This window comes from Cajanus cajan, chromosome 1 (genome assembly GCF_000230855.2).
Source record: "Cajanus cajan strain Asha chromosome 1, NIPB_CcT2T_4, whole genome shotgun sequence".
Lineage (NCBI taxonomy): Eukaryota > Viridiplantae > Streptophyta > Magnoliopsida > Fabales > Fabaceae > Cajanus > Cajanus cajan.
The window spans coordinates 90,787,867-90,800,112 of NC_138517.1; the positions used below are offsets into that span (position 1 = coordinate 90,787,867).

General features: G+C 33.8%; 2 protein-coding genes across 4 annotated transcripts; both read left to right on the forward strand.

Annotated features, from left to right (window-relative positions):
• The first annotated feature begins 1,336 nt into the window (after positions 1 to 1,336).
• On the forward strand, positions 1,337 to 5,927 carry LOC145953840 (mitogen-activated protein kinase kinase kinase 1). Of its 2 annotated transcripts, none has more exons than XM_083067618.1 (8): positions 1,337 to 2,023; positions 3,054 to 3,168; positions 3,283 to 3,345; positions 4,086 to 4,243; positions 4,599 to 4,671; positions 4,778 to 4,837; positions 5,032 to 5,142; positions 5,390 to 5,927. In XM_083067618.1, the coding sequence occupies exons 1-8, from the start codon at positions 1,458 to 1,460 to the stop codon at positions 5,600 to 5,602; spliced, it is 1,359 nt and encodes a 452-aa protein (XP_082923744.1). In that variant the 5' UTR covers positions 1,337 to 1,457; the 3' UTR covers positions 5,603 to 5,927. The 2 variants fall into 2 exon arrangements, with proteins under 2 accessions (XP_082923744.1, XP_082923745.1); XM_083067619.1 differs by having other exon boundaries at positions 1,339 to 2,023; positions 3,084 to 3,168.
• A 299-nt stretch (positions 5,928 to 6,226) lies between these two features.
• On the forward strand, positions 6,227 to 11,520 carry LOC109803881 (mitogen-activated protein kinase kinase kinase 1). 2 transcript variants are annotated; one of them, XM_083067615.1, is made up of 8 exons: positions 6,227 to 7,695; positions 8,720 to 8,834; positions 8,949 to 9,011; positions 9,773 to 9,930; positions 10,286 to 10,358; positions 10,465 to 10,524; positions 10,715 to 10,825; positions 11,080 to 11,520. In XM_083067615.1, the coding sequence occupies exons 1-8, from the start codon at positions 6,758 to 6,760 to the stop codon at positions 11,284 to 11,286; spliced, it is 1,725 nt and encodes a 574-aa protein (XP_082923741.1). In that variant the 5' UTR covers positions 6,227 to 6,757; the 3' UTR covers positions 11,287 to 11,520. The 2 variants fall into 2 exon arrangements, with proteins under 2 accessions (XP_082923741.1, XP_082923742.1); XM_083067616.1 differs by having other exon boundaries at positions 6,237 to 7,695; positions 8,750 to 8,834.
• Positions 11,521 to 12,246: the final 726 nt, after the last annotated feature.

Here is a 12,246-nt window from a genome sequence, read left to right on the forward strand (position 1 = left end):
ATAAGTAATATTAAAGAAATTATAATAAATTTAATATTATTTATTAAATAATATATAAAACTAAAAATTTATCAAGTAATTTAAATATTTTTTTTTATATTATTCTTTTGTATTATACTTTAACATGTGTTGAAAACACCTAATTATATAATCTATTAAGCAGCCTTACGTTGAATAAAAAAAAATGATTATTAACAATTTTTGTTTTATTTTTTATTTCTCGTAAACTAGATACCATTATTTCTACTTAATTTTCACTTTGTTTTTCTACTTTTAATTTTCATTCACCCATTTTTTTTTATAACTTTTTATAAAGCATTTATTTATTTTTACTTAACAATTTTTTTATAAGTTTTCATTTACTTATTTTTATAAATCATTTTTGATATATAAATTATTTCCCAGCCAATTAAAAACATCTGCATTTTGTAATAGTTTATCTACAATAGGATGTGCAATAAAATTTGATGAAGAACAAGTGTGCCTAACAAATTGTTTACTCTTTGTTTGAAAACTTGAAATCATGGGATTGATATCCAATGTTGGCCGCCACAAGAACAATGGTCAAATAACTGGTTATAGTTAAGATGTTTACATTATATTATATGTATTATTTTATTATATTATATTATGAAAAAGTAAGAAGAGTTCACATTGAATTCAGGAAAAAAAATTCATATTAATTCTTCAACAAAGTAAATATCATATTTAGGTGGAGTGATAAGGTGGTCTGGTGGTAAAAGGAGGTGGTCCTGGGGCTGGAGGGATAAGGCAGGATGGAGGTTCGAGTCCCCCTAGGACCCAGCGGAGATAACTACTAATTACTAACTACTAACATTTGCCTATCAAAAAAAAAATATCATATTTAGGCGGCATTCGGACACCTTGAGTAATAGATTTATTGATTCAATAAAAGTGTTCTGTATTATTTTATTATATTATGAAAAAGTGGGAAGAGTTCTAATTGAATTTGAAAGAGAGTCCATATTAATAAAAAAAAGTGTTGACAAAAATAATGTATCTTTTTTTCCTTGCTATTTTTATTATAGAATTATATATTATATATAAAAATATATTTAAATAAGTTGTAAATATTTGAATAAATTTTTGCTTTCTTAAAAGATAGATGGGCATAAAAATAAAAAATTTGAAAACATTGTGACTTAGGATAGACAGGACAAGAAGAAAATGTTTGGTTTGACGAAAAGGGAAAAAGAAAGTGGTAGTGGATGTGTTAAACTGCGCGCCACGTGGCATCAGGAGGTATTTATTAGTTATATTTGGATACACAAGTACAATGATTGGGTAAACAAAATAAGAAATATATATATAAAAAAAAAATGTTGCGTTGGTGTGAAGTGCCGTCTGTGTCTAATGGTGTTTGGGATTGGGAGAAATAAAAAAGAAAGAGTAATTGGTTTTGGTGTGAGAAGTGAGAAGTGAGAAGTGAGAAGAGAATGATGGAGGAGAAGAAAGAGTCAGTGGGGAAGCGGTCGAAGCCGCGGCTGGAGCGACGGAACGCCATGAAGAACATTGATTACCGCTTCAAGGACCAAGACACAGACGAAGAGACACTTCATTTCAGAGTCAAAGGAATCGACGGCGAATTCGACCGTATCTTTCGCAGCCTGGGCCTGTCCGGCCCGGAGGACTTCGCCATCCCAGCCGCTGCTTGGGAAGAAGCCCAGGCCCAGAAGGCCCGCGTCGGCGTCGCTTCTCCTCAGGCCGGAATAAAGGGCGTCAGGCCTCCCGTGTTGGAACCGCCGCCGGTGGCATCTACTTGGAGTTCTCAGCAACAAACGGTGACGGATCCACTTTCTGATTCCGTTTCACGTGATGACGATAGTGATGTTGCTGATGAAGCTCAAATCCAAACCGTAGAGGCTTCTTCTGCTTTGGTTGACGATGATTCCTTTGATATTCATAATCTGTCGCCAAATGGAAGCGTGTATTTTCAGTCGTGGCAAAAGGGCGAGATCTTAGGAAAAGGATCCTTTGGAACCGTCTACGAAGGCTTCACAGAGTCAGTATACTACACATACTATACTATCTTTCTTCGTTTCTTTCGCCACATACCTATACTATACTATATACGGCCTCACTCCCTTGCGCATTAATTATTCAATTTTCAACTACAATCAGAGACGTGATCTAAAGGAGTAGCAATTGTGAATATATTCCGATTTTCATTCGGAAATTAACAAAATTAAATAAAAAATAATGCAATTCTCTTGTTTAACTCTATAACACTACTTCGTATACAAAACCTATCAAAATTCCTTCACTTTTAAGAGCATCTTTGGATACAAGTCTTGAAGGGATTTTAAGAACTTCTTTACCGAAAAATATTTTTTACTTTCGGTAGAGAAACTCTCAAAAGAGTTTCTAACTTAAATTCAAACATGGCCTAAGTCGTCTTAGGAATACAGATTCGTACTATTTAACATGTTTCCAACTCCATATCATGTATAGGAGATGAATCTAGTAATTAATTCATTTTAATGAGAGTGAGAAGAGGATTAATAGTTTGACATTTTAAACAACTCACGTAACTTATGTTTTCATCTTAACCATTAATGTAAAATTTAATAATTTGTAATATTATTCTCTCTCTCACGTACAGTAGGTCCTTTTATAATGTCTCATATTTGTGTGTATGTTCAGAGTGTAGCTTGTAGAATCATAATATTCAAATTTAATCTTGACCATTCATGTAAAATCCAATTATTGATATTTTTATCGCTCTTACAAACAAAAAGTCTCTTCTAATTTGTCTCGTATGTATGTATGTACGTGTGTTCAGAATGTAGAATCATGATTCATGATTCATGATATCCAAAGAAGTTTGATACGGATATCTTACATCATTTATAAATTCTCTCTCATTCACATGCATAATTGAAAGTTGGTTTATCTGGTCAGTAGAATCTTGCTGCTGATATATAAACACTAGCTAATAGCTATTAATTAGCGGTGATTTGGGGATTTTATCAGTGCTGTGTAAGTTGCAAATAGACCATTTATTAGCCATCCATGTGCTTTTGTTTTCACAGAGGTAACACATACATTTTCTTTTCCCACAGTGATGGGAACTTTTTTGCTGTAAAGGAGGTGTCTTTGCTGGATGATGGAAGCCAGGGCAAGCAGAGCATTTTCCAACTTCAACAGGTGAGAGGACTTGGTCTTCTCATCAAACTTCATGACATAACAACATATTCTTTATCTGTTTGTTCCATCTTATACAGAAGCATTTGATAATATGATTTTTTTTCTTCCATTCAGGAAATATCTCTTTTGAGTCAATTCCGACATGATAACATAGTTCGATATCTTGGCACGGACAAGGTATGCTACACTTTCAGGAATGAGGCAATTTAAAAAGTATTTTGTAAATTACCAAGCATTTATTTGGCTGAAATTTATTATTTCATTGAGCATCTTGATTCTTGAACATTGTCGAAAGTGTATTGAAGTATAATCTAATTGTTATTTACAATGATGGGTATATGACACAGGTCACGGGTTTGAAACAATACATAGCTTTATTTTATAAATAAATTAGAGGGAATGAAATACCATTGGGCTGAGTTGAAGAATTTCTGTTTATTCATGTGCTGTGTAAGTTCATAAAATGTTTTTGTTTTGAGACCCTTGAAGTTGTATGAGCTATCTATTTCTTGGTTTATATGCGCATTAAAGTTGCCCATGATTTTTTCCTTCTTACTAAGTTCTACATACTTAACAGCAAATAGCAATTATGAAAGACATTCTCTGCAGTTTTACAGAGCCAATAATACTATTCCTGTAAATTTTTCATATGCTTAAATGGTATAACAGAATGTTCATTGACTATATAATATGAAATGAATTCCTTTTGAAATCCGATGAGGATTGACTGACTATTTGATGCATGATGACTTTTCTTGTCCTTTCTTCTGGACATCACTTGTCTCATTGTTTAGTTGGTTCTCTCTGAATTATTTTTCGTCTGATTATGTTACTTAGCACTTGGGAGTAATTTCATTTCAACTGTTTTCTCCTCTCCACTTTATTGTTAATTGTATTTAAATCTCATTATTTCTCAGGATAATGATAAGCTGTATATCTTCCTCGAGCTTGTAACAAAAGGATCATTGGCAAGTCTCTATCAAAAGTATCGTTTAAGGGACTCTCAGGTTTCTGCATACACAAGGCAGATTTTGAGTGGTTTGAAGTATCTTCATGATCGGAATGTGGTTCACAGGTAACATGAATGAACTTTCTATCTTGATGCAATCCAACGGTTATACCTATTATTAATAATAGCAATGTTTTTACATAAGGAAGTTTGCAGGCTCGGTTAATGTAAAAGGGATAAGAAAAATGAAACCCCGATGTTCTCTAATCATTGCTAAAGATAAAGTCCATTTTGGAATTTGATTTCTTCTTTTGTATCCTGAATATTCTATTTTAAGTTGATATCCACTTTCTATGATTGTGGAAATCACTTAATAGTTGAAGTTGGATGCGGTGGTTGGAAATTGATGGCTGAAATATTTTGAATTTACATGGACTTTGTACATTCTAAATTAATTCGCCGAAAATTTTAAAATTTTAAGGGACATCAAGTGTGCTAATATATTAGTTGATGCGAATGGATCCGTCAAGCTTGCAGATTTTGGATTGGCAAAGGTACTTTCCTTTAGCAAAATCAACTTTCACAAGTCAGCATCTTATCATAGCCAATTCCAAATGCTAACCTCATGCAATTATATTGTTGGTTCTTCTTCCTTTGCAGGCAACCAAGTTGAATGATGTTAAATCAAGTAAAGGCTCCCCGTACTGGATGGCCCCTGAGGTTCGTGTCTCTACCTGTCCCATATGTTTGACATAATTCGTTTCATTGGATGAACTAGAATATGATGATTCATATGGCTGTTCAATTCAGTATAGCACATATACCAAATGTTCTCACTTGCTTCAAGGACATAATTCTCAATCATTTGTAATTTTATAATGTGCCTAGATTAATTTTGAATTGTTGGATCATAGGTTGTTAACTTGAGGAACCGTGGATATGGACTAGCAGCTGATATATGGAGCTTAGGATGCACAGTTTTGGAGATGTTGACTCGGCAACCTCCTTACTCTCACTTGGAAGGAGTATGTCCAGCATACTATAATCTTTACCTTCATTTTTATACTTTCCTTGGTTTCCTAGATTCATTTATTACGGAGACTGAATTTTTCCCATTATCATTTCTTGTCCACTCCTTTATATTATCTCATACATTTAAATTCAGGATTTTAGTTTACTTGGTTTCTCACCTGATAGACAATTAACACAGACTGTACTTTCCTTTGAAATTTTATAACTGATTTAAATACTTCATTTTATTTGTTATAACAGATGCAAGCGCTATTTAGGATTGGCAGGGGTCAACCTCCACCTGTTCCGGAATCTCTGTCAACAGATGCTCGAAATTTCATTTTAAAATGCTTACAAGTTAACCCAAACAAACGGCCAACCGCTGCTCAGCTATTGGACCATGCATTTGTAAAGAGACCACTTCTATCTCCCATGAGTCCTGTTTCTCCAAGTATCAATCTTTTACTGTCTTGAGAGCTCTCAGTCACCTCTAACATTGCCACAGTGAGGTCGAAGCCGTCCCCTGTTCTGGAGTGCTTATCCTAGCTGAGTGATAAAACCTGAGGTTTAGACTGCTGTAATATACAGGAAAAGGTCAGTAGTTTTGCAGATACGTAGCGGAGTTAGAGTAACGATTGGTAGTAGTTAGAGTCACAGGCATGCTCCCTTAACATGTGTAGATAGTTAGCCAAGAAAGGGAAAGTAGTTGCCTAACAAAGGAAGCAGTCTTTATTGTATTCATTTTTTGGACTTTCTCTTTTGAACGTTCACGTTTTGATTAAGAGTAATGGTTACTGTACCCCTGAAAGTTGTTTACTCGCATCCTCCCATCCCAACGCACATGATTAATACTGTATGTAAATATGATTCATTTTTTTTAACAAATTATTACCTTTTTTTCATAGTAAATGTCGTATTTAAAATAACAAATTCTAATATAAATGTACGGTTAGTTTTTTAATGGAGTATTAATTTTTTTTTCACTTACATTCTTCATCATATTTTAAAAATAATTATTATATTGTATTGTTTCTAGTAAGGAAAAATAATCATAAAGATTAATTTTGTAAAATTATATTCTTTTTTATTTTTTTTTTAAATGTAAAATGACATTTATTATAAAAAAAAAGTATTAAATATTTGTATCATCATTAACATGTATGTATGTGAGACTAAGTTACCTATCATTAGACATCTCAATAACTCAATGACACAATTACCTGCCTATAGACAATTGATACAACCACACCTATCTATTCATCAGAATTCAACATTTGATTTCTTTTTCTTTCCCTAAAGACAAAGGCATGGCCGTCTAGAGATAGGGATTAAAATTCATGGCGTTTTAGGATATGCTAGTCTGAAAGGGTTATTATGGACATGTTTCTCTAGAAGGCAGGAGAGTGGATGTTGATGCATGAGCGTGCTGCTTCTGGGAAATAGGAGCAGAAAACAGAAATGGTAATACATTATTTACAAGTGTGAAAGCTAGGAATGATTGAGCGTGGAAGAGAAGTGAAGCTTCTGTAGCATTGCCTCGCACGTTCTGATTCTGAAGTCTGAAGCCTCTGTAGAATATATAGTAGGTGTGATAACCTAAGTTGCCTCTGCGAAAGCACATAGCAAAGAATGGATAGTGAAATAGGTTTTAGTTGGGCAGTGGACAATGGCATAAGAAGTAGGGCTGCGTCGAATTTGGGAGATTCCCCAGCCCATTCTTTTGCATCCGTCGTCGACAATGCCTTGAGCAGCTGGAGGAGGGGTCCACTTTCTCATGACCAAAGGGAGACCGAGGAGGCTTCTTCTGCTTTGGTTGATATTCATAATCTGCCGCTAAATGGAAACGGGTTTTTTGGTTTTAGTTGGGCAGTGGACAATAGCATAAGAAGTAGCGCTGCGCCGGATTTGGGAGAATCCCCGGTCCATGATTTTGCATCAGTAGTCGACGCTGCCATATGGAGCAGGCCTGCGTCATATTCATATTCCCCAGCCCATTCTTTTGCATCCGTTGTCGACGATGCCTTGAGCAGCTGGAGGAGGGATCCACTTTCTCATGACTTCACCCTGGGCCTGTCAAGGCCCGATGACTTCAAGGACCAAGACACAGACGCAGAGACACTTCATTTCAGAGTCAAAGGAATCGACGGCGAATTCGACCGTATCTTTCGCAGCCTGGGCCTGTCCGGCCCGGAGGACTTCGCCATCCCAGCCGCTGCTTGGGAAGAAGCCCAGGCCCAGAAGGCCCGCGTCGGCGTCGCTTCTCCTCAGGCCGGAATAAAGGGCGTCAGGCCTCCCGTGTTGGAACCGCCGCCGGTGGCATCTACTTGGAGTTCTCAGCAACAAACGGTGACGGATCCACTTTCTGATTCCGTTTCACGTGATGACGATAGTGATGTTGCTGATGAAGCTCAAATCCAAACCGTAGAGGCTTCTTCTGCTTTGGTTGACGATGATTCCTTTGATATTCATAATCTGTCGCCAAATGGAAGCGTGTATTTTCAGTCGTGGCAAAAGGGCGAGATCTTAGGAAAAGGATCCTTTGGAACCGTCTACGAAGGCTTCACAGAGTCAGTATACTACACATACTATACTATCTTTCTTCGTTTCTTTCGCCACATACCTATACTATACTATATACGGCCTCACTCCCTTGCGCATTAATTATTCAATTTTCAACTACAATCAGAGACGTGATCTAAAGGAGTAGCAATTGTGAATATATTCCGATTTTCATTCGGAAATTAACAAAATTAAATAAAAAATAATGCAATTCTCTTGTTTAACTCTATAACACTACTTCGTATACAAAACCTATCAAAATTCCTTCACTTTTAAGAGCATCTTTGGATACAAGTCTTGAAGGGATTTTAAGAACTTCTTTACCGAAAAATATTTTTTACTTTCGGTAGAGAAACTCTCAAAAGAGTTTCTAACTTAAATTCAAACATGGCCTAAGTCGTCTTAGGAATACAGATTCGTACTATTTAACATGTTTCCAACTCCATATCATGTATAGGAGATGAATCTAGTAATTAATTCATTTTAATGAGAGTGAGAAGAGGATTAATAGTTTGACATTTTAAACAACTCACGTAACTTATGTTTTCATCTTAACCATTAATGTAAAATTTAATAATTTGTAATATTATTCTCTCTCTCACGTACAGTAGGTCCTTTTATAATGTCTCATATTTGTGTGTATGTTCAGAGTGTAGCTTGTAGAATCATAATATTCAAATTTAATCTTGACCATTCATGTAAAATCCAATTATTGATATTTTTATCGCTCTTACAAACAAAAAGTCTCTTCTAATTTGTCTCGTATGTATGTATGTACGTGTGTTCAGAATGTAGAATCATGATTCATGATATCCAAAGAAGTTTGATACTGATATCTTACATTATTTATGAAGTCTCTCTCATTCACATGCATAATTGAAAGTTGGTTTATCTGGTCAGTAGAATCTTGCTGCTGATATATAAACACTAGCTAATAGCTATTAGTTAGCGGTGATTTGGGGATTTTATCAGTGCTGTGTAAGTTGCAAATAGACCATTTAGTTAGCCATCCATGTGCTTTTGTTTTCACAGAGGTAACACATACATTTTCTTTTCCCACAGTGATGGGAACTTTTTTGCTGTAAAGGAGGTGTCTTTGCTGGATGATGGAAGCCAGGGCAAGCAGAGCATTTTCCAACTTCAACAGGTGAGAGGACTTGGTCTTCTCATCAAACTTCATGACATAACAACATATTCTTTATCTGTTTGTTCCATCTTATACAGAAGCATTTGATAATATGATTTTTTTTCTTCCATTCAGGAAATATCTCTTTTGAGTCAATTCCGACATGATAACATAGTTCGATATCTTGGCACGGACAAGGTATGCTACACTTTCAGGAATGAGGCAATTTAAAAAGTATTTTGTAAATTACCAAGCATTTATTTGGCTGAAATTTATTATTTCATTGAGCATCTTGATTCTTGAACATTGTCGAAAGTGTATTGAAGTATAATCTAATTGTTATTTACAATGATGGGTATATGACACAGGTCACGGGTTTGAAACAATACATAGCTTTATTTTATAAATAAATTAGAGGGAATGAAATACCATTGGGCTGAGTTGAAGAATTTCTGTTTATTCATGTGCTGTGTAAGTTCATAAAATGTTTTTGTTTTGAGACCCTTGAAGTTGTATGAGTTATCTATTTCTTGGTTTATATGCGCATTAAAGTTGCCCATGATTTTTTCCTTGTGGACTGCAAAGATTTTTTCCTTCTTACTAAGTTCTACATACTTAACAGCAAATAGCAAGTATGAAAGACATTCTCTGCAGTTTTACAGTCCCAATACTATTCCTGTAAATTTTTCAAATGCTTAAATGGTATAACAGAATGTTCATTGACTATATAATATGAAATGAATTCCTTTTGAAATCCGATGAGGATTGACTGACTATTTGATGCATGATGACTTTTCTTGTCCTTTCTTCTGGACATCACTTGTCTCATTGTTTAGTTGGTTCTCTCTGAATTATTTTTCGTCTGATTATGTTACTTAGCACTTGGGAGTAACTTCATTTCAACTGTTTTCTTCTCTCCACTTTATTGTTAATTGTATTTAAATCTCATTATTTCTCAGGATAATGATAAGCTGTATATCTTCCTCGAGCTTGTAACAAAAGGATCATTGGCAAGTCTCTATCAAAAGTATCGTTTAAGGGACTCTCAGGTTTCTGCATACACAAGGCAAATTTTGAGTGGTTTGAAGTATCTTCATGATCGGAATGTGGTTCACAGGTAACATGAATGAACTTTCTATCTTGATGCAATCCAACGGTTATACCTATTATTAATCATAGCAGTGTTTTTACATAAGGAAGTTTGCAGGCTCGGTTAATGTAAAAGGGATAAGAAAAATGAAACCCCAATGTTCTCTAATCATTGCTAAAGATAAAGTCCATTTTGGAATTTGATTTCTTCTTTTGTATCCTGAATATTCTATTTTAAATTGATATCCACTTTCTATGATTGCGGAAATCACTTAATAGTTGAAGTTGGATGCGGTGGTTGGAAATTGATGGCTGAAATATTTTGAATTTACACGGACCTTGTACATTCTAAATTAATTTGCCAAAAATTTTAAAATTTTAAGGGACCTCAAGTGTGCTAATATATTAGTTGATGCGAATGGATCCGTCAAGCTTGCAGATTTTGGATTGGCAAAGGTACTTTCCTTTAGCAAAATCAACTTTCACAAGTCAGCATCTTATCATAGCCAATTCCAAATGCTAACCTCATGCAATTATATTGTTGGTTCTTCTTCCTTTGCAGGCAACCAAGTTGAATGATGTTAAATCAAGTAAAGGCTCCCCGTACTGGATGGCCCCTGAGGTTCGTGTCTCTACCTGTCCCATATGTTTGACATAATTCCTTTCATTGGATGAACTAGAATATGATGATTCATATGGCTGTTCAATTCAGTATAGCACATATACCAAATGTTCTCGCTTCAAGGACATAATTCTCAATCATTTGGAATTTTATAATGTGCCTAGATTAATTTTGAATTGTTGGATCATAGGTTTTTGACTGGAGGAACCCTGGATATGGACCAGAATCTGATATATGGAGCTTAGGATGCACAGTTTTAGAGATGATGACAGGGCAACTTCCTTACTCTCATTTGGAAGCAGTATGTCCGGCATTTTTTTTACTATAATCTTTACCTTCATTTTTATACTTTCCTTGCTTTCCTAGATTCATTTATTACAGAGACTGAAATTTTCCCATTATCATTTCTTGTCCACTCCTTTACATTATCTCATACATTTAAATTCAGGATTTTAGTTTACTTGCTTTCTCACCTCATAGACAATTAAAAGAGACTGTACTTTCCTTTGAAATTATATAACTGATTTAAATACTTCATTTTATTTGTTATAACAGATGCTTGCGCTATTTAGGATTGGCAGGGGTCAAACTCCAACTGTTCCAGAATCTTTATCTCTAAATGCCCGAGATTTCATTCTTAAATGCTTACAAGTTGATCCAATCAATCGGCCAACTGCTGCTAAGTTATTGGACCATGCATTTGTAAATCCCAATATTATACAGGAAAAGTTCAGTAGTTTTGCAGATGTATACCAGAGTTAGAGTAACGATTGGTAGTTGATACTTGATATAGTTTAGCCAAAGAAAGGGAAAGTAGGTACTAACAAACGATGCAGTCTTTATTGGTTTGGTTTTTTGGGCTATCTCTTCATCTAGACCAACGGTGAACTTTCATGTTTTTGTTAAAAAGTAATGTTTATTAATTGTGTAGTGTGTCCCAACGCACATTATTAAATATTGTTAATTTTGTTTAACAATAAGTAAATTATTACTGCCTATCTTCCTATATATAATAATTTACTAATTATTTAACAATTAGTAAATTATTACTGCCTAAATTAAATTTGTTTAACAATTAGTAAACCCTAAATTATTACCACCTATCATTCTATATTTAAAGAAATAAATGAGTATCTTATTTTGGTCCTAATTATAAAAATTATCAGACTATTTTTTAAATATATTAATTTATTATTTTTTATACTCTTAATTTATTTTCAATTTATTAATGAGTTGTCTATTTTTTTATTTTTTTTATGAAAGTGTATATGTTTATTGTACAATTAAAACTATAATTTAGCTTGAGTAGTGTTATTAAATATAACAACAAATAATATTTATTTTTATGAGTATCTTTGGAATAAAATTTTAAATTATGACATTATTAATTATCACTAACTAATTTAATTATTTGTAATTTATGTATATATTTTTTATATATAACATAGATAATACTAAATATTTTGATTGCCTCTTTATACTTTTAACATGAGATGCAAAGTTAATTATCATTATTGCATCATAACACAATTAACTACGAATCAACAATTGATATAATGAAATTTAAAATAATTTGCAACTACTTTAGAGACAAAATTTAATTGTATTTACGAATATAATTAACTACATGTGATCATCAATAACTGTAATATTATTAAATTAAACAATGTTAAATACGGTTGAAATTTTCGATAGACTCATTCCATTATTAATCGATAATTA